Source organism: Cinclus cinclus, chromosome 6 (assembly GCF_963662255.1).
Source record: "Cinclus cinclus chromosome 6, bCinCin1.1, whole genome shotgun sequence".
NCBI lineage: Eukaryota > Metazoa > Chordata > Aves > Passeriformes > Cinclidae > Cinclus > Cinclus cinclus.
Window position 1 is genome coordinate 52,156,325 of NC_085051.1, and position 20,854 is coordinate 52,177,178.

The 20,854-nt window shown below is 47.9% G+C and overlaps 1 protein-coding gene across 2 annotated transcripts; it reads right to left on the minus strand.

The window, feature by feature from the left end:
• Window positions 1-9,883: 9,883 nt before the first annotated feature.
• ANKRD9 (ankyrin repeat domain 9) lies at window positions 9,884-11,671 on the minus strand. 2 transcript variants are annotated; one of them, XM_062494731.1, is made up of 2 exons: window positions 11,585-11,633; window positions 9,888-11,140 (listed from the first exon to the last, which is right to left on the minus strand). In XM_062494731.1, exon 2 carries the CDS (start codon window positions 11,088-11,090, stop codon window positions 10,215-10,217), a length of 876 nt encoding a protein of 291 aa, XP_062350715.1. In that variant the 5' UTR covers window positions 11,091-11,140; window positions 11,585-11,633; the 3' UTR covers window positions 9,888-10,214. The 2 variants fall into 2 exon arrangements, with proteins under 2 accessions (XP_062350714.1, XP_062350715.1); XM_062494730.1 differs by having other exon boundaries at window positions 9,884-11,671.
• Window positions 11,672-20,854: the final 9,183 nt, after the last annotated feature.

The following is a 20,854-nucleotide window of genomic DNA, read 5'->3' on the forward strand; positions in this document are numbered from 1 at the left end:
CCTATTCATGGAAAAGCTTTCATTACAATGGACCCTGGATGGCTTCTATTATTAGTAGACTTTGCCTATAGGCCTTTGCCATATAGCATCTCTGGAGGCAACTCTGCTCATGTTCAGCCAAATAAGATTTTTTTGGAAGCCATCCCAAGCGAGTGATTTTGCAAAATAAATGGACCTTCTTACTATAATGTGATAGTCTTTTTTTTTGTGGCAGTGACTCAAAATTTTAACATGGATGACACTTGGGGAAGGAGCCATCTTTTTTCACCCTTCTCTTTACCCCAATGTTTCTGCTGTAGTTCACATTAAGTAAGAAGTATCTTTGGAAGCCAATTTATGCTGCTGATTGGGAAATAGAAGCCTATCTGTTCAAAAGATAGTCAAATCACAGGAAGCCTGCAGTAGTGGTTTTATGTAGTATTTGCAGTTTTGTTCCTGGTTTGGGATGAAGTCTTTTGCATTGCATCGTGCTAATGTAACTTTGTTTCCCTCTGATATTGATGTGTTCACATCGAGGTTACTGCAAACAGCTGGAAGCACCTGAATTTCAGAAAAGACCTTCTGAGAAATCAGTACAAGGAGAGAGAATGCTCCCCCTTGAGAAGGGGAGCAAGGATGGGAATGAAAGAATTTTGAAAGAATACCTACCTTAATCCATGGTTGGTAGGGTGAGTACAAGTAAAATTATGGTTTCAGGGAATGTTGAAGAGAATAATTCTGACCTGTGGAAGATGAATGAGGAAAGAAGAAACAGGTTTAATGGCAGGAAGCATTTCCTTATCATAAGACTTATTAGGTTGTGCTGTTGTCAGGAAGTGGTGGCAGTTCCATTCCATGAAGCATTTAACATTGGACAAAAGGAGCAAACCCTGTAATTATAAAAAGGAATAAGAACATCTATCTGTCATAGCCATTTAATGTTCTGTTGCTTTGCTTGAGTCTTTTATGTAGGTGGTATCACCTTGTTTTCACTTCTTAAAGTTCTCTTATGTCCCTTCGTGTTCTGCTCGGTAGATCTGAATGACGTTAGCAGAAAGTCAGGAATTTTGAAGGTGAAGAACATGTACATCTTCCTTTGACATCATTTTCACAGAATCACAGAATGTTATGAGTTGGAAGGGACCCACAAGGATCATCGAGTCCAACTCATGAATGAATGGCCTGTGCAGTCATTCGGTTCCGTGAACACCCAGCAGTTTTGCACATCAGTCCTCCAGCACTTCTCTTATCCATGAGAACATTCAGGGCTTGTTGACAGCCTGTGTGAGAACAGTGCTTTTTATTGTAGAATAGGCACAAAAGCAATGCCACCAGTAGGCTCATAACATGTGACATCACCTGTAATAGCTGTAACATACCTGGAGGTTGGTTTGGGGTTTTTTTATTTTCAAAATCAGTATCTTACAAGCATAAAAAAGAAAGATTCCTTTGACCACTGATGATTTGTCATTACAACAGTATGGGAGACTTTTAACAGGCAAATTATTAGACTTGTGTAGTAAATGCATTTTTTAAGCTCTAGGTGCTTGTTCCAATAGTCCTTCTCCACAGAGGTGATCCCTCCACAAGTGAATGCTGATGTGTAGTATCAGTCTTTGACATCAACAGGCCTGAGCTGTCCCTTTTATTTATTAGCTGATCATTTTCCCCAAACCCAGTCATCTCATGTATTTATTGTGGTAAACCAGTAGTAAACTTACCTTTACCTGAAGGAAGACTGAGAAGGAGAGCAGGCAAACAGGAAAGAGGAACGGGAGGTTTACTGCTGACAGACTGACTGGTCAGGCAGTTCCCAAAGGCTGCTCAGAAAGGAACCAGCTGGAGTGGACAGCAGAGTGGGGTGACCCTCACTACCCAGTTGAGCAGGATGTCAAGAGTTGGGCTTACACTGAGGGTGTGGGCTTGAGAGTATCATGATGGGCAGATATCTCCTACAGCAACAGGAAAGTGAGCCACAATCCAGTAGAGTTATGTTTTCCCATTAACCCATAAATAACTGTTGTAGAGGTTTGGGAGCTAGGAAGGCAGGTAGAAATGCCAGGAGCTCTCTAAAACTCTGCTAGTTTCATGTTTGATACAACAAAGAACATGGGTTTTCTGTAGGGTCGGAGCTCAAGACTTGCTGTCACAGGGGGTGCAGCCCTTCTGTCAGCTGAGCTAAAATTCATTGGCTTGGATAACCAAACTTGCTTTTTTATTCACAGACAGCAGCTGACAGAGAGAGGTAGGACACATCTTTCTGCCACACTGTATTTAATGTCAAGGTCACCTGTGGTCAACGTGGAACTAAAACAGTGTGTTTGGTATGTGTCCCCTCAGCAAGGGTGTCTCCGACAGAGTGAGCTGCATCAATGTCAGGTTTGGATCTGAGTAAAAGCTTCAGTGTAACCTAATTAATGAATAGGGCCTGGTAAGGTCACAGTCCAAAGCAGGGATTTAGTTACATAAATTTCTATGCTTTTGTTTTAATAGGGAGTCTACACAAGATTTGTTTGGTTTCTGAGCAACCAGTTTCTAAAGCATCAAATCCCAAGTAGGAGGCAGGAAAGGCTTCTTTTGATTCTGGAACAAAAGACTTCCGAATACCCTCAGCTCTATGTCCTTGGTTTGGTACAGTACAGTGCCACTTCTCATGCATGAACTGCAAATGCTGAAAAGGTGAATAGATGCAGATCCAGACTACCAGCTGGGACTTACTACCTCCCAGAGTGAGTACTCAGTGCTGTTTAGCACCCTCTGAAAGGCAGAGCATTTGCTCAGCAGAGCTTTTCTTTCTAAGTTGGAGGTGGGCAGAGCAAAGCTCTGTCACTTCTTCCCTCTTCTGCTTGGCTCTAGCTTGGAAAATTACTCCCTCACTGTCAGGGCCAGCAAAGTAATTTGCTCCCTGTTTTTCCTCCCCCATCATTCAGCTAAAGTGGAAAGGGGATGGGAACACATGAGAGCCCTGCTGTTTGAACAAAGCATTGTGGTTCTGTCTAGCCCCATGGGGCTCAGCTGTGCAGTAGAAACACCTGCCTGACAACCCCTGGGCTGGTACCAGCAAAAATGCTGTTTGCAGGTGCAGCATGGACTATTGCAAGACAAGGTCTGCTGCTATCTGGCTTGTGCTGTGGGTGCCTGTGAGATTTGAGGAGTTAAAGGCTGCTGTGGTGGTCACTGCAGAGCAATACTGAGCCAGAGACCTCTGGTGATAAGAATATTTGCGGATGCTACTGATAAGAATGTTTGTTGATGTTACTCAGGAAAAGCTTGAACTCAGAAACTGGAATTTAACTGCTCTGTGTTCTTCTAAACTGGCAAAAGGAGATGTGCTGTGAGTTGGCTGTTCATCATGTGGGCAGTGGCTCAGTACCTACAGCCATATTGTTACTAGTCATGTCTAAGCCTATTTGTACACACAGCTGATACCATGTGGTGCCAAAGGAACTCAGGTTCTCACTGCGTTCATGACACAAGTGTTGTGGTGCTTGGCCCCATTGTCTGCCTGGCCATGCTGTCTTCCCAAAGCCCCAGGTTCCTCCTACTCTGTGCTTCCACAGGGGCCTGATCTCACTGAGGAGCTGGGACTTACCCAGTCTCTTGAACAGTGAAGGACAGCCTGGATGCTCATCGCCATGCTGGTAGTGTGCTTCCCATGCATCCTGAGAGCAAGGCTGTAAATGCTGGAAGGGGTCAGTAGCAGACAAGAGTCTTGGGACAGGCTGTGCTGGAGAGAGGACTTTATTCCTGACAGAAAGAATGGAGGGTGGCGTGTCTCTCTCTGCACACCCAGTTTGGGGTGGCAACTCTCAGGAAGAATTACAGTCTCATAGAGACCAGACTGACTGGAGCAAAGGATTATGAGGAAATACACCTTGTGCCTTTCACCTAGATCTTGATACCACAGCCCTGTCTGATGGGATGGTGGCTTGCTGACCTGTCATGAAGGTTGGGAGGATGATGCTGGATATGAACTGCTTCTCTCTGGCCAGGATGTTGTACAGAGCTCCAACACCTCAGCTGATGCTCTCCACAGTGAAGGCAGTCTGGGTGATGTGCAGCTGGCATTTCACTTTGAAGGAAATGACCCGGTTTTATCCTTCAAAAAATTCTACCTGCGGAGAGTCAATGAGTGACTCACCTGCTCTGCTCTCCCAGCAGCTCTCACCTCAGAGCTGTCTCAGAAGGTGTTTCTCTGCCAGGGCATTCATGGTCTAACCACACCTCTCATGCTGCTGCTGGCAGGGAAAATGAGGCAGCAACAAAACTGAGTCAAACGTTGGGCATCTGGAGGAGGAGGCAAACCTGAGGGAGTCCCACGTTCTTCCCACTGGCATATGTTTTTTCAGACCGCTGAGAGCTCTGCAATGGTTCTCTGGCCCTACAGTGCTTTCAGCAGTTTTCCTAAACTCTGGGGCCCTTAAGGTTGTAGCTGCACTCCTGCTGGGAGAGCCTGCAGATGTGTTGCCAGAAGTGATGTGCCCCTCTCCTCACAGAAAAAATGGACAAGTCATTGTTCAGATCACCTCCTTTAGCAGTTGGGGAATTTTATCCAGCCAGCCTTTGGCCACAGCCCTGACTGGGCATGGCATTAGCAAGGGACTGAAATCGGTGTGAGAGTCTGCATCCCTCTGTCTTGTCACTTTGAGTCACTAACCATCAATAGCTTTCCCTATTGCAGGAGTGGGAGAGAACAGGAGAGCACTAGCAGATGGTTTTAGAGGAAAGCATGTCCAGAAACTCAGCTCCTCAAGGGATTTCATCCTCTCCCTTACAGTGAGTTAGAAATTACTTTTCCTTTTAGGCTTTGCTCTAAAAGGCTGCATCAAACATAGTCAGGAAAATGACATCACATTAAAAATATGAGTGTGATGTACTATGTGTTTACTGCAATTTACTTGCGCTATTAAAAAGAAAAACCCCTAATGATTATAAAATAAAGCCTGAATATTAAAAGCGTGATGACAAAAAACACCCCTTACATCAAAACAGTAATTACCACTGGGACTGGAACAAAAGAGTAGAGGGACAATTTTGGGCAAAGTTGCTTTGCTGGCTGAGAGAGAAGATAGGGCTGCCCAGTCCTGCAAACAGAGTCAAGGTCTGTGTACACTGTCTGGTCACAGCTGGGAGGACAGTCAATTTGCCCTCAGAGTCATGAGACTGTGGGAGAGGAGCTGTGGCACTCACAGCAAACCATGCAGGAGCCAGGGGGCCAGGGGCAGGGAGGGTGCTGCCCTCCTTGGAGCTGGGAGCTGCTCCCTGTCCTGGCTGAGCCAAATCCTTTTTGCCTGGAAGTGTCTCTCTCCTCCCTTGGCCTCCTTCCACTGCTTTTCACAGAGGACCCTGGGGGAATGACTTGTCTAGCATTAGTTGTTCGTTCATCTCCCTGTTGAGGTCCATGGAGTGTATTGCCCTTGTGTTTGCCTTAGCTGGGGAACACAGGGAAGGGGAGACTGGTCCATGCTCACCCCTCATGTCCCAGGCATGCAAATGTCTTGCCATGGCTCCTGAACAGGGGAATTGAGCTTTTCAGGCCTTATTTGCTTTCCTGAAGGAGAAGTGTTGATTTGTTCTGCTTCTCATTAGATTTGCAGTACAGGGAATGTAACCTTACAATGGTTGGAGGGTCTGGCAACTCACACAGGATCCTGATTTACTGGCTCAGACTTGCTAAAACCTTGCTCAGAAAGCTGAAGTATGGGACAGATTGAAGTCCCTCTCTGCCTTCCTTGCTTCTCTGAATAGTCTCTGCCTTTCTCCTTGCTGATTCAGATTCATTTTGGTTAACTCTCACATTTGTATTAGGAAAAGAGTATTTTTTCCTAGAAAATAAGGAGGTAGGGTTGATGGAAGGGGATATTTTTAGGTTTAGGGACAGATTAGAGATTAAGGTTAGCTGGATGGGATCTTTTTTTGGCTCAGCTACTGGTTTTTCAGAGAGCCTTGGATGTGCCACAGTTTAGAAATAAAGTAAGGTTGGATTTTTAGCAGATGCTGTAAATCAATCAGATGTGATAAGCTCAACATGAGAACTGCTAGCCTGGGTCATACTCAATTTAGACTAGATGGCCAGGCTTGCCTGGCTTTAGCAGTAATTCCTAAACATGATGCGTTTCTCTGCGTCTGAGACTTCTGAAATTTGCTTTGTTGATTTATGTGGGGTTTTTTTGTGGGTTTGTTTTGTTTTTTTTCTGTTTTTGTTTGTTTGTTTGTTTTTCCCATCTATCAACTAAACCACTGGGCAAACAGATACCAGTCATTTCAGAGGTCATCAGGGCAAGTGGGGGCAATCTTTGTACCTAGCTGAACTTGGTTCCATTCCTTGTAGCAGCAGAGGGATCTCTGATGATTTTGCACAAAAATCTGTGTTTGTGTTTCCTGCTGAGTCAGGTTTTGTGGGGGAGCTCAGCTCCTTCCACTCTTGTGCTACATGTGCACCTGTACCTGTGCAGTGGGAAGAGCAGGGGTAAATCAGTGCAAGCAGCAGCCTTGCAGCACCACAGATGAGATTCTAGGTAATAGAGGACAGTTTGATGTGGTCTGAGCTGGTTATAAGCAAAGCTTCCTTTTCACACATTACAGGTGGATGAGGAGAGACCACTGAGGGCAGCCTGAGAATTAAGCATTATGTAGTCTCAGACACCAAGCAGGGATGAAACTACTGTTATTAACTTAGATCTTATGAAACTTGGTTTGCAAGGATTTATAGTGCTCTTTAAATATTAAGCACATGGCATGAGTGCCTTGTTTGCCTGGATGGGATGATGCAATGCACAAGGATCGGCTGATGTCAGTAGATTTCTTATACTGCAAATCAAAAAAACCCATATGGCTTGAATACCAGACATAAGACAAATAGGAAATTAGGAAACAAGCCTGGCACCCTGCCCCCTTTCTAGTCTCTATCTTTCCTTGTCTCTGTGCCAGGGTAAAAGAAAACTGTTAAAGAGCACAAACCCATCTTTTAAACAAGTTACTCAAAATTACAAGAGACTTCATCTCCTTTGGCTGATTCTAGGCAGGCTAAACTTTGGGAGCTGCAGAGAGGAGTCAGTTGCAGAGTCTAAACTAATTCAGTACTTCCTCCCACCCCTTGCTTTCTGAATGATAATGTTTCAGGCCTTTTGTACCTGTCACAGCAAATAAAAGCACTTTGTACTACGAGGTGGGTAGTATTTGAATATTTTTGTTTGGAAGAGTTTGAGCAGCCCATGAGACATATTTATTAGATTTCATCACTGTTTCCTGACAGAAAATAGTTTTTTAGGGGATTGACTGTAACCAAGCTTTTCAGGAATGTTGGTTCTATCTACTGTCTTGCATGCTTTTGGAAACCATTTCCTATGGATGAGTAATTTGCCATGTGTGACAACATTAACCTGTACAGGTAAAACAGAAGCTTTTAAGATTTACCTCCTTACCCTTGCGTTTCCATGGTGTTAGGACTTGGTGAATCTTCTTTTTCACACCTTTGTGGTCAGTTTCCTGGCTCTAGCACCACAGTTCTCTTCTGCAGTGATATAATCACTGTCCATGCTTGCTTTATTAAGCTTGCCAGTGGTGATGCAGCTGGCACTTCTTAGTACTTTTGTTGGTAGCCCTCTCCAGGAGATGGAAAACTGAATGGGCTGTGGAGCCTGCACTCCATTGTGCCCTAAAGGTGGCAGAAGACAGAGATGTGCTGGCAGGTCAGTCTGAGGAAAGATGCTGCTGCAATCGCTTGGTCTATAAACAAAAGACTTCTGTTTCAAATGCCAAGAACTCCCAGCCTTTTTCCAAGCTGTGACTCTGTCTGAAAAACAAGTCTGGACCCAGCTGGGTGAATAATCTGTATGCTCATCAGTGTATTTGGGCCACAGCTCCTCTCCAGATGAAGCATGGCAGGCATCAGTGAGCCACACCTAGCGATGGCTGATCGGTGACCTCCAGAAGAGCCATCCCAGCCTGGGCTCATCACCAAGTCTGACTTCTGTCCCAGAATAACAGGAAGGGCACAGCAGTCAGCTGGCTTTGCACCCATCACAACATGTTGAGGGGATCCATTCTGTTTGTTGAAATGAATTACCCCAGAGCTGGTGGCAGTCACAGGGCAGCCTTTGCACTGGTGTTTTGTTAAAGGGCTCATTTGAAGGTGTGGGATATCCTGCCCAGCCTGTTCTGCTCTTCCAGTGTGTAATTACTCTCACAGCTTGGGAGCAGAAGCATCCTCCAGCACTCAGTTCAACCAACCAACTCTCCCCTACTGCTGAATCTCATGATGTCTTTGTCAGAAAAGCTGATGAATATTTGTCCCACCTGCTGCTCTATCTCCTCCCCTACCTCATGACCCTTTGCCACCTGCAAGTTAGACCTGACTGCTTTATTACTTGTCTGTTTGGAAAGATGTTTCCACACCATTGTTACAGAAGTAATGGGGAACAGCTACTCCAATAAAGAATGCAGCAACATAGATTTTTTTTTTTAAGTGGCTAGGTTTAGAAGATTAGGATTAGTTCTCTGGATTTCTGTATTTTTATAACCAACAAGGTAGCTGAGGAGAACAGTAAGAATTTTTCCGTGTTTTCCAGCAAGGGATTTGAATTTCCCATGGTAATGGGTTTGAACATGTATCAGCTTGGTTTCTTAAGAAAAATGAACATTTTCTCTTCTAGGAAACATTTTCAGTGCTATCAGGCTAAGAATAGCAATCTTTTTTCTGTTTCTTCTCAAATTTCAGAAGCATGGCTTATCTTTTATTGTGCATGAAGTACAGAGATTATTTTAGATGAAATACCACTCTTCTTCTGAAACACGAAGAGCTTACAGTGCCTAATTCTATGGGGTTTTCATTCCTTAACCAAAATTAATAAGTGAATAAAGAAATCTGTGCCTTGAACACAGCTCTTCCCTCCTAAGCACATTGATTCCTTGATGACCCTAGAGTGAACAACAGTCCTGAAATAGTTCAAGTGGCGAACAACTCCCTAGCTATGAATTTAAGCCCTGAAACAGAACACTGCAGTTTCAGTGACGACTTCTGAGAACAGAGACAAGGCTCCAGTGCTGTGTCCTAGGAGATCACTATCAATGCAGGGCTGGCAGAGCCGACATAGCTCCCTGCAGGGCACACAGGGACTGCCCAGAATGCTGAAGAGTAAAGGCTGCAGAGCAAGAAACTGAAGCTGTACCCTTTGCTCAGTCAAAACAGAAGTGTTGGAAGCAGGACATGACCCCAAAAGGGCTTTTTGATCTGGAGCAGCTGTGAGGATGTTGTTTGTACTTTGGAGCATCTCAGAAGGGATAGCTGGGGAAAGGTTTGATATCTAAGCTACTCCTTTGGACCCAGAGCAGACAGCAAGACTGCCATGGTGCTCTCAGCTGAACCTGAGCCATCACACACTGACAGGGAATGACAATGGAGTGGCCAGAATCCACTGAAAAAAAGCTATGATCTAGGATCTTGGGCCATTGTCACACCTCCTCACATCCCTCAGCAGGCTGGCCCTCCTGCTATGTGCTACCCTCCTCACCCTGCAGCAGTCACACAGAGGGCCAGCACAGGTACATTTTTGGCCACAGCAACATGTGTGCTCTCTCTCTCTCTGCCTGACAACAAACACCTTGACCCTCCAAGGGGAACAGAGACAACCTTAAAATAAGCATAAACAGCAGTTGGCTTCCCTGTAAAATACATTTTGTTCAGATGCACATCCTTGCCAGCCTTGTTTAATAAAGTTGTAACAGTATCTGGATTCTCTTTGGTCTTGTGTACAAGGAAGTTTTCATCTGTGCCTTTAAAAAAAAAAACCTGCATCTCTGCCAAGATGTATTAGGAGAGCTGTAAAAAAAGGAGTCATCCTGTTCCAGGACGGCAAGGCTTATGTAACAGGGAAATCCTAACAAAAAGATACTCCCCCACCCTGCACACGCTTTTCCAAGGCACATGCCACTCCAGGGTATTGATTTATATTTTGATCATATCTGCCACTGTTTTATTTGGATGTATTTACAAATATGTTCTCCCTCATATATACATGCCATAGAACACCTTTATAAAATGCAGCATGACCCTCACCTCACCACAAGGATTTTTAAATAAAATGTATTGTAAAGTGCTGGATACAATTATTTTTAAAAACACTGTTCTCAGTAAAACAGATACTTGGCCACTGCATTAGCAGCTTTGTATATTGATACATTTTTAGCACAAGTCTATTTCTGTAAGGTGAGCCGGAGGCTCTCATACCATCCCTCTAGCTCTCCAGTTTCAAGTCCAAAGGCTTTAGAAAATGAGGCAGAGGCAGATTATCCAGAGCCTCTGGGAAGTGCTCAGGTGAAATGGTCCTGATCAAGACACGCATGGCTCCGACAAACAGCGATGGAGGCACTAAGCCCACCAGGCACTGGAACCTGTTCTCCCCCAGGAGGTCCTGCCACTGCTGCCGGTTATCCAACAGCTGCTGTTTCATTGCAAACTTGAGGTCCTGAGGCACGAAGAAGAAGAGGCAGTCGAGACACAGGAGCTTGGCACGCATGTTAGCTGCCGGCAAGTGGGAGATCTGCTGCAGCAGGGTGTCGAGGGGGGTGTTCCCAGCACTGTCCTGCAGGCAGGGCGACGCGCCGTGCCCCAGCAGCAGCAGCAGGCACTCGGGCCGCACCAGTTCGCAGGCCATGTGCAAGGCTGTCTTGCCGCCCTCCACGCGGCTGCAGCCCTGGCGGTCCAGGTGGGCGGCTCTGTCACTCGGGGACAAGGCTTGGATGGCCTTGAGGATTCGGAAGAGCACCCGGACGCGGTTGTATCGGACGGCCATGACCAGGTGCGGGGCTGACTGGCAGCAGCTGAAGCTTTGGCTGGGCACAGCCAGGGCGCTCTGGGGGAACTTAGTGAGCAGGTGTCGGGCGTAGGGCTGATGGTCGTGCACCAGCGCGTAGAGCAGCGCCTCCGAGGGCGAGTACACGCTCACCTTACCCCCATCCTCCCAGTGGAAGGCCTCCATGGTCCGCATGTCCTCCAGGAACCAGACGGGCAGCAGGTCCCTCACAGCCTGGTAGAAGGCGAAGGAGGATTTCTTGCACTGCTTCTGGGACTGGGCGCCGCAGCCGCCGACCAAGCGGACGCTCCAGGGCATGGCGTGCGGCCGGGCTCCGCCGGGGGCTGCCTCCCACCATCGGCCCGGACCTGCGGGAGCGGACGGGCGGTCAGCGCCGGGGCTCCCCGGGCTGCTTCCGGGGTTCGCCGGGGGGGCCCACCCGCATCCCCGCCGGCGCGGGGGACAGCGAGCCGGTGCGATATCCCGGTGCGGGAGACACCCGTATCCCGGGATCGCCATCCCTCCCTCCGTCCGTCCATCCATCCCTGCTCCCGCTGCACAGGACGTCCGTGTCCCCGGTACAAGGAAACGGCCTCCCCTCAACGCACAGGACGCCCATGTCCCTGGCGCACGGGAACACGGTATGAGGAAACGGCCTCACCGCGGTACACTGCACACTCTTATTCCCGTGCACGGAGACCCGGTAGAAGGGAACGGCCTCCCGCCAGTGCACAGGAAACCGGTACAGGGGAACGGCCGGCCGGCCAACCGGCCTGCCTGCCTGCCTCCCTTCCCCCGCTCCCAGCGCTCACCTCTCCGCCAGTCCCGCGGTGCCGCCCGTGCCGTGTCCGCCGCAGTGAAGGCGCGAGAGGCAGAAGCGCCGCGCGCCGCCGCGGGGCCCTTTTATCGGCCCCCCCCGGCCGGGCGGCGAAGGTCGGTCAGGACCGGGGAACTGTCCGGCCAACGCCGATTGGCCGCCGCCCCGGCGCCCCGGCTGCCCATTGGCTGCGCAGGGAGGACGGGGCCCGGCGCCGGAGCGTGCGTCACGGGAGGCAAAGTTCCAAGAAACTTGGCTGAGGGCTCGGAGTCCCGCGGGGGCGGGGCGGGAATGCCGCGGGGAGGGGGGCCGGGGGCACGGGGGTCCCGGGGGCGTAAGGACCGGGGCTTCCGGGGGCAGGAGTTCACAGAGATACGGGGTTCCTGAGAAATGGGGGTGTGGGGTTCCGGGGGTGTAGGGATCGGGGTTCCCGGTGGTATGAAGTCCCAGGGATATGGGGTCCCAGCAGTGTGGGGTCTGGGTTCTCAAAGGTATGGAGTACAGGTACCTGGTGTCCTGAGGGTATGGGGCCCTGGGGCTAAGGGATGCGCAGAGTCCTGGAGTCTGGGGGATCAGGGGCACACCAGAGCCTGGACACACGGGTCAAGGGCGCACGGCGTCTGGGCCACAGCGGACCTGTGCCCGCGGGCTGTGGGACACCCGGCCTGCGGGGCGTGCGAGGCTGCGGGCGTGCAGCGCCCGGCTACACGGGTGCCGGGGCAGGCGGTGTCACACGGCCGTGCCCGCCCTGGCAGGGCCCTGCCTGGCCTATGCCAGTTCTTGGCTTGCCCCCTGCCCGCCCCCTCGGGCTGGGGCCTGGCCCTGCCCTCCGGCCAGCGCACGTGTGCGCACTCGTGCTTGTTGCTTAACTTGTGGCTCTCGGATGTCTCCAGAGAGTGACATTTGCCTGCAGCCATTCCCTCTGACAGGCACCTGTCAGGTTTGGCTACAGAAGAGCGAGGTGATAGTCATGGCGTGGGGTGAGCCCAGCACTGCCCACAGCTCTGCACCAGAGGCTGCCCTTGGGCACCTGCAGTCCCTTGGCCCTAAAATGCATGTATACAGGTAAGAGTCGCACACTGGGAAAGCATTACTGGTATCTGCTCTCTCATAAGGCCTTCTTACTGATAGCAAATACTGGGATCTGCTCCTCCTTGGAGACCATTTGGCCCCAGTGTCTCCCCCTTTTGCAGCAGTTGTCCTTTCCATCAGGAAGATCAGACTCTGACATCTGCAGGTGGGCAGTGTCACTTGCTGATGGGTTCACAGGCCACAACTGAATTCTCTGCCCTTGGAGTTGTCCTGCTGCTGCTGTTTGCTGCTGGAATGGGAGACACTTGTGCACACTGAGGGGGATCACCAGACAGGGGCTGAAATGCTCTGCTTCCTTGCAGCCCTCTCTGTGAAGCTGCTCGGAGAGGCAGGAAGCCACATTATGCTACCAACTGTCCCGATGACCCCGATGAGTACGAAGCTGGCAAGGAACAGCCATCCCCTTTGTCTTGCCTCTTTCTGAACCACCATTCAGCCAGGGAAACAATGCCTAAACTGTGCTTGGTATGCTTTGTAACATCTTGCCTGCCATGTGATGCTCACAGCAAACCCTGGGGATCCGTGTGAGGGGGGGCAGGCAGGTGGGAGTTCTGGACAGGGTACTACATGCCACTGTCACGCTTAAAAACTCTTGCGGAACGCATCTGAGGTAAGAGAATAAAAGAAGGATAATATGCACTGATCTGCTTTGCTGGAGAGAATTACGTCCAGTGTTTGTCAGCACAATTCGTCATCCAAGGATCCCCACGGATCCACCACAGCTCCTGGCGTTTTGCATGTCAGCCAGGCACAGAAAATCCTCTTTCACTGCTTGTTTCCGTTCCAGGTGAAAACCCATTAAAGGCAGCCGCTTCACCACTCCCTGCTACCACCAGGGCACTGACCTGTAAGTCATGTCCTACCACTGCAGCCATGGGATAATTTGTACCAAAGTGCAGGACCAAAAGAAACGGTTTAAAAATAGCTGCTTCTACAGCCCTTCCTTTGTGTCTGCCCATGCCTTGCTGCCCACTGCTGATAGCAGTGGTACCCATCACATCTCTGTGTGCCTCCTGCTCTGGGGGATGCCCTGATGAGAATCCCAAATCCTTTCCTAGCTGTTGCTAGGACATTGCCATTGATTTGGATGTGCAGTGTGGTGATGTCAGGTTGCCCAGCCCTTTCTACTCATTCTGCACATATGCCTGGGCAAACCAAGTGGTGTCAGAGCCCAATGGCAAGGCATTAGCATAGTTGCAAAGCCAAACTGGCTTTTTTTGTAGGAAATTAATGTCTTTAGTGTAGAAATGGGACTGTTATTCATGGGCTAAGCTCTCCTGTGGAGGTGGTGGGAATGGTTACAACCATAGTGTGCTTTGGGCCCTAGCACTGGCTTAAAAATAGGGCAGATCATGCCAAGTCCTTTCAGCCTCACAGCTGGTGGGTAACCCTTTGCAAATTGTATTTGTCACATACATTTGGAGTGGGAACCTACCGGTAGGAAAGGCAGCCTGTCTGTGGGCTGCACTGGATTACCTTTGGCCCCAAAATTGTTTATAGAGTGCAGTGCTCAGCACTAGTGATACAACAGGACAGCCCAGAAAAGTTTTACTTTTCTGATATATATATTTTTTTTGCACAGACCCATGAACATGATTTATTTGCTTGCAGTCCAGTCTGGTTTTAATCACTTTGAATTAAGTAACTGATCTTATTACCAATCCGGCTATGAGAGGGCTTATCACAGGTTCCTTGGCACATGACAGAGATTACTCTGTCAGTGGAGCCATATCCAAGTGACGTGACGTATTTTCTCAGAGCTATTTTCATCTTCACCCTCCTCCGAGACCTTGTTCCTTTGGTTTCTCCAGTCAGTGACCAACTAAAACCTTCTTAATACTACGGAAACCCCAAGTACGTAATCGGACAAAGGGAAAAGCTCTGCCATTTCTTGTGGAAGGCGTCATTTGCTTCCTAAGGCTTTCATTAAATTGAGGGCAGGATAATTTTGACTTAATGGACATGACTGTGTGTGTAATTAAAAGCAAATAAAAATAGGCACTATCAGGGAGTACACTGTACATGGTCTAGTGCTGGGTTTGAGCATAAGATTGAAGATGGGAAAAGAGTATATCCCTCATTCAGGCATAGAGCTGAAGGATACAGGGTTTACTCAAGACCTTGCAAAGAATTTGTGCATGGGTTTGACTCTGAACCCTTACCAGTCTCCTCTGCAAAAAGGCAGGCTCAGGACCAAAGGTCAGCAGAGTTTGGATTACAGCTTCAGATCCCTGGTGGGCTGGAGCAGTACAGCTGCCACTTCACTTTTAGCCTCTGGAATCTTCATCAACAAGTCAGAGAGAAATGCCTAATGTCCTGTTTAGCTAAAACTGCACATCTTCAGAGTGAAGTAAGGAACGAGGAGAGTCAGGGGTTTTGGGGTAGGGGCACTGGACTGGAATGTACACACTGTATGTCCCCCTCTCACCACAGGTACATCACTTATCTTCAGTTTAATCTCTCTGTGCCACCAGCATCCCACCTGCACACAGGATGCAGCAACGCTGCTTTGACCATTCTGTTTCATCTGGTGAGTTCTTTTGGTCATGAATAATATGCAAGTATATTGTTCTGGTCCTTGGGGTCTGGTGTCTGCATGGGGAACCCTCTGCTCTGCTGTGTTAGACAGGAGACAGAGACTGGTCATCCTGCACAGAGACACGCTGGCAGAGTTGCTGGCAGTCACTAGACAGGATTTGTTCTCCTTTGGTGAGGACATGCCATGTGAGGAGGCGAATGGCAGCCCCAGGCACTCTGTTCAGCTCTGATGAATAATAGCTGTTGCTGACACCTCGTGGAAGCCTCACACAAACATTCTCTCAGAAACCTTTCGGTTTCATTTCTTCTGCTGCTGCTGGTTCCCCTGATGAGCTTGTCCTTTGTTTCTGTCATCTCAGGACCCTTGACTGCCTGCAGCACCAGGGATGGGAAGGCAGCAAGGGAAGCTGCCTGGGGCTGCCTGGTAAGGAGGAGTGCACATCTTTCTACGTGGTGGTGGGTGAGGGCTGCTCACCATGGATGGTTGTTGCACATGAGATGCAGAGATGAGAGCACCTCCTTCCTATACCCACCTGAGTCATGTACATGCCTTTTGTCCATCTCTTTGCCCATCTCCATTTTTCAGGGGAGCATTTTGGCAAGTGGCTGTTCTTTCATTTCAGAATATCAAATCTGTTTGGAAAAGATGCAGAAGTTTTCCTGGGAAGTCCAAAAATACTTTCATTTGACAAACAAGACAGCTGATTAGAGCGTCAGTGGTGATCTGGGTTGGGGCAATACTTCTGGCTCCCTTGCTGGAATCATCAGACAACATCACCCTATCCAGGGGAGAAGCAGTGGCCTGGAACCTTGCCCTGTCCTCATTACTCATAATTGCACTGTTTTGCTCAGCATCCACCTCTTATTTCTCCTCAGTCTTCATTCGTATTACAATCAGTCTCTGCTTGCTTGACTTTGTGTGAATCACCATTTCACACTGAGCCAGAGCTACCCATAACCTTGGCTGCTCTGCTTTCTCTGCTGCAGTATAGGATCAGTTCCATCCTGATCCATGGCCTGAAAGAAAAAATCTGCTTTGGAAACAACAAAGTGAGCAAACCTTCTCTTGTTATTCTTGTTTCCTGTCTGTTGCTGAGAAAATTCTAAAAATCTTCATCTGAAATGGTTCTTGGTTGAGTAGGTTGCTCAGAGACCTTGAGGAGTCTCCTTCCCTGAAGATATTAAAAAACTGCCTGGATACAATCCAGAGTAATGTGTGCCCAGGGACCCTGCTTGAGCAGGGTAGGTTAGACTAGATGAACTCTAGTGATCTCTTCCAACCTTACCCATTTTTAATTCTTCAGAGCCCAAATGAAGCTCTGATACATTTTGTTTTGCAAAGGAAATCTCTCCAGTGGCTCTGTAGGAATTACATAATGTGAGGGTTGACTGCTGTCAGACATCAGTCCCAGCTGATGAGAGGCTGAATAAATGGCTCATCTGGTGTCACAGATTTGTTGGTGTTGCCCACCAGTGGGATTACCCAGTTTTTAAGGCTTTGAAACTTATTTTTTATTCTGGTTCCTTGATAAAGTGGCCTGGCAGACTGAGGTGGGCAGCAAGGTGATGAGCTCCTTCAGCTGCAGCTGTTTTGCAAGCCCTCAGGGATGCTCACAGGCTGTCATCAGTGTCCTCTTCACCTTGGCTGGACTCATAGCCCACCTCTTATTAAGCCTTGATTTTGGCACCTGCAATAAAAGAGCCACATTCATCCTTTTGGAAACTTAGGGAAATTCCCAGAGCTGCAGCAGAGATTAAGTTTAATCAAGCATATTACATAGGGAAGCTGAAAAGCATGCTTGGCCCTTAAAAGTCTACCAAGTATCTTTTGGGGAGCCTTCCTGTTTCGTAAGCAAGTGGTCAAGAGGGGTCAGAGACCTCCGGGTGCCTGTGGATGATTTTGGCCTTCAGCTTGATGTTGGTTGTTAAAAATATTTTCCCAGATATATTAATATGACCAGACTGGATTGCATCTGAGCTGAACACTGTGAGCCTGGGGCAGGACACAAATATAGAAGCAAAACAGGCTGACATAAGAGTCATCTGTCCTCTTCTACACAAGAAGTGAAGGGGAAAGAGAGGGAACTTATTCTGTTGCAGTTTTTAGACACTTCCAGGAATTAGCCTTCATGGGGTTCTGAGGCACAGAAACCCCCACGTATCATTCTCTTGGTCCCTGGTGTGCTGTGTCAGAGGACTACACACTCAGCACATTTTTAATCCAGGCTTAGATCTGCCTAGACAAGGTCTGCAATCAGGAGTGACTATTTGTTTGATGTGTTTGCCTAACAGGATTACCCTTATCATAATGATACAGCAACCTGGCCTTGGCAGAGCAACTCCCAAGGGCGCAAGGGGTCAAACCCTTGCCTCCATTGCCCCAAATATGTACAGCATGGCTTGTCTCTTATTGTGCAACGTCCAGCCATGCTTCAGTTGGCATTCAGTTCTCTGTTTTGGGAAAGAGCAATTGTGCCAGGTACTGCTGCCTGCTGACATCACACTTGGCATTTCTCTCCCCACCTAAAAAAAAATCAATAATATTAAAAAGTTAGAAAAATGATGCAGTATTTTATAATTAGAGAATAGGATGTCTTCCCCAGTGGGAATTGCTCTGAGCAGGTGCCTGATTGAATTCAATGTGAATTTGTTGCCCTGGCTCCCTAAGAACCAATGAATTGCCTGCATTTTGTATTATATATCATGAATATGCCTTAAAATAATTACAAAATCATCTGTTAGTCTATAAAAGTTTACTTGTGATTATTAAATTTTGCTACTTAAAACATTCAGGGATGGTTCAGGATTAAAGCTCAGTTTTCCTGTCAGTAAGTAGGATAAAGGTTTTGCTAAAGCGGGGCCTGGCCCCATGGGGGATCAGTACCCAGACTTATTCATTCCAGTTTCTGGTCAGGCTGGGGACATCTCCTTGTTCCCTGTTGGTGTCATTTTAACCCCAGCACTTTTCAGTCCAGTGGATGTGAGCCTGTCCTCACCATCTCCTGGGCTATTTGTGGAAGCAGAACCTGCCGCTTGCTGTGTGCCAGTTCCAAAACAAGCAGGATCCTCTGTTTATAATGTGTTATAATTGGCCTGAATGAAACCTGTGGTTCAGGCTGTAGGGCCCAGGACTGCTGATACAGCAGCACCCTAATTCCAAGCAATGCTGCTGGGAATGCCGAAATGGCTTTGCATAAAGCTGAGGGATGTGTAGGTACATAGTGCTAGCGGTATGTTCACAAGCTCCCGGTTTCTGGAGCAGGCTGTACTTGTCAGGGCTATGTAGATCCCCTTTTCTAGATGAGGTCTGGGGGGATGAAGGCTCCTTGGAGCAAAGCAGAGATACCCTCTTTCTGCAGCAGCTTCACTGTGTAGATGCTTGGGTTGCCATGGGGAGCATTACCCTAACCATCCTTTTTTTTCCCCAAGGCATTTGTAGCTGACATGTGAGTAGGGCTTTGTGACTCAGAAATTAGTTATCCAACCATTGGGCCTAAATTATTTGAGTTCACCTGTGATTAGTGTATATTTCATTTTGGTGGCATTTGTGACTGTTCAGACCCTGCTGTTCAGCATGAGACTGTTCTGACCTTGTAGTTCATTGTGGGACGAGCTCCTGTCTAAGATAAAGCAAAGCAGCCCACTCACTTTTGTTTAGAGGCTGGTACATTCAGTATAACACTCACCCAAAAGTTGTATTTGATCTGGCTTTGCTGTAAGAAACCCCTCTGCTATTTCAGCTCTAAAACACAATAGATATATGGCCAAGTAGAAAGATTAAAAAAAGAATTGGCTAATGCATTGCATGTCTTAGAGGACTTATTTTTATTCCCATTTGTTCACTCTCTCTGCTCTTGGCTGCTGCTGGGTCTGTTGAAATAACAAACAGGGAAGAAGAAAGAGGGCAGCTCTGTCGTGAGCTTCCTTCGGTGGGAAGTGGCTGCGGTGCAGCAGTTAACTCCAACGGTGACTGCAGCCTCCGCAGCTCTGCCGCCAGCAGTCCAACGGGAACCCACCCTGTTTTTCTGAAGAAAAGATCGGATTATCAGTCAAAAGCCTATTTTTTTGCTGCAGAGTGGTGTTTAGAAAGAGTCTGTCCTTTGCTTTGTGAAAAAGTGGTCAGAAATCTTCTAGTCCTGCATGCAGCTGCTCTGCTGCCAAGAAAACCTCCCAGGCCTGGTGACGAGGCCTCTGCAATATTTCTGGTTTCTCTGTAATTACTTTCTAATTAAATTTTAAAATCCAAGTACAATCAGGAGGTTAAACCATAGCGAGTTCATAGTAACGTCTTTCCATTTGCTTTTTCTCTCTCTAAGTCAGTAGCTATCCCCTATGTAAAGGTGATAGATAATTTTGTGAATATAAAGGTGCTTAAAATCACGGTAGCAGTGCCTTTTACCTGATGGATTCAGCACTAGCATAATTTTATGCACTCTCCATTTGGAAGCACTGCTTTTGCGTAGAAATTGTTGTAACTGCCTCATCAGATTTGTCCATTAGTATGTCTATTCATGGCTTATTAAGTGGCTGTGACATTAGGGTCCAAGCTTCCCTTGCCAGGATTTCCTCTATTCCTCTACATGCAATTTAGGGAAATGGTAGGACTGATGTTTCCAAGTGTTGCAAGAGTTTTGTGATGCCTCCGCCTCATAAAACGGAAATTTAAAAGGTCTAAAAAGGTGATGTATTTGGGATCTGAGATACATAGCAAAACTAGCCACATGTAAATAGTGAAGCTGAAAAACAACTGAACTCAGCTGCTAAGCACTGCACAAAGGTCAGCTTGCTCCCTGCCACCACCTGAGCCTTGCAGGGGCCCCAGTGGTCTCCTCCCCTTTGGCTCTGCTTCCTGGACCTCTCCTACAGCCCAGCTGTAGGATAGGCTGACAGGGCTCACCATTGCCTTCCATCTCCACAAATGCTGCCCACAGTGGAGCAGCCACTGTTGAAGCTAACAGAGTGTTTGGAGCAGATGCAGGGGTTTTTTAGTGCAGAAAGGTGTGAAGCACACTTGGACAAAGGTCTTGGGCACCTTCAGATGTTTTTGCAGTGCTGTGGGCAGAGCCCATCCTGGCCACCCATCCCATTTGTGTACCCCATGCTTGCCAACATGGTCTGTCACAAATGGGGCTGTTGGGAGTGCTGCTGTTTGGGAGCTCACTCAGAGCTGGGTATGGCAGCACCCACTGAAATACCCAACAGTGCAAGTGGGAATTTCAGTCATGCTAAGAAGCTTTGTAGGAGACAAAGAAAATTACTCAGGCTCACCTCTTCACATCTCTGCTCTGTTGCTATCAGCCTCTAGCCCGGCTCTCCTGCCCCCAAACTGGGGATGGCAGAATATGAAGTGTCTGCGTCCTGGTTTACAGCCAGTTGTTTCAGCTTAATGAAGAAAGTGGGTCTGGGATAATATACCAGTGTGATAAAGGGAGGTAAGCTTTGGAGTAAGGTCTGTACTTAGGAGAGGTAATACTGTGGGGCTGGGTTTATTAAATGATGTCAGCATTTGAGATCCCTTAGACTTGTGTTTTGGTTAAGCCCACAAGAGATGTAAGAGTTCATTTGATTTTACCCTGGAAACCTGGCTGCCATCTCTGAGGCACAAATTCTCCTGGAGATAGCCTGCTCTTGCAAT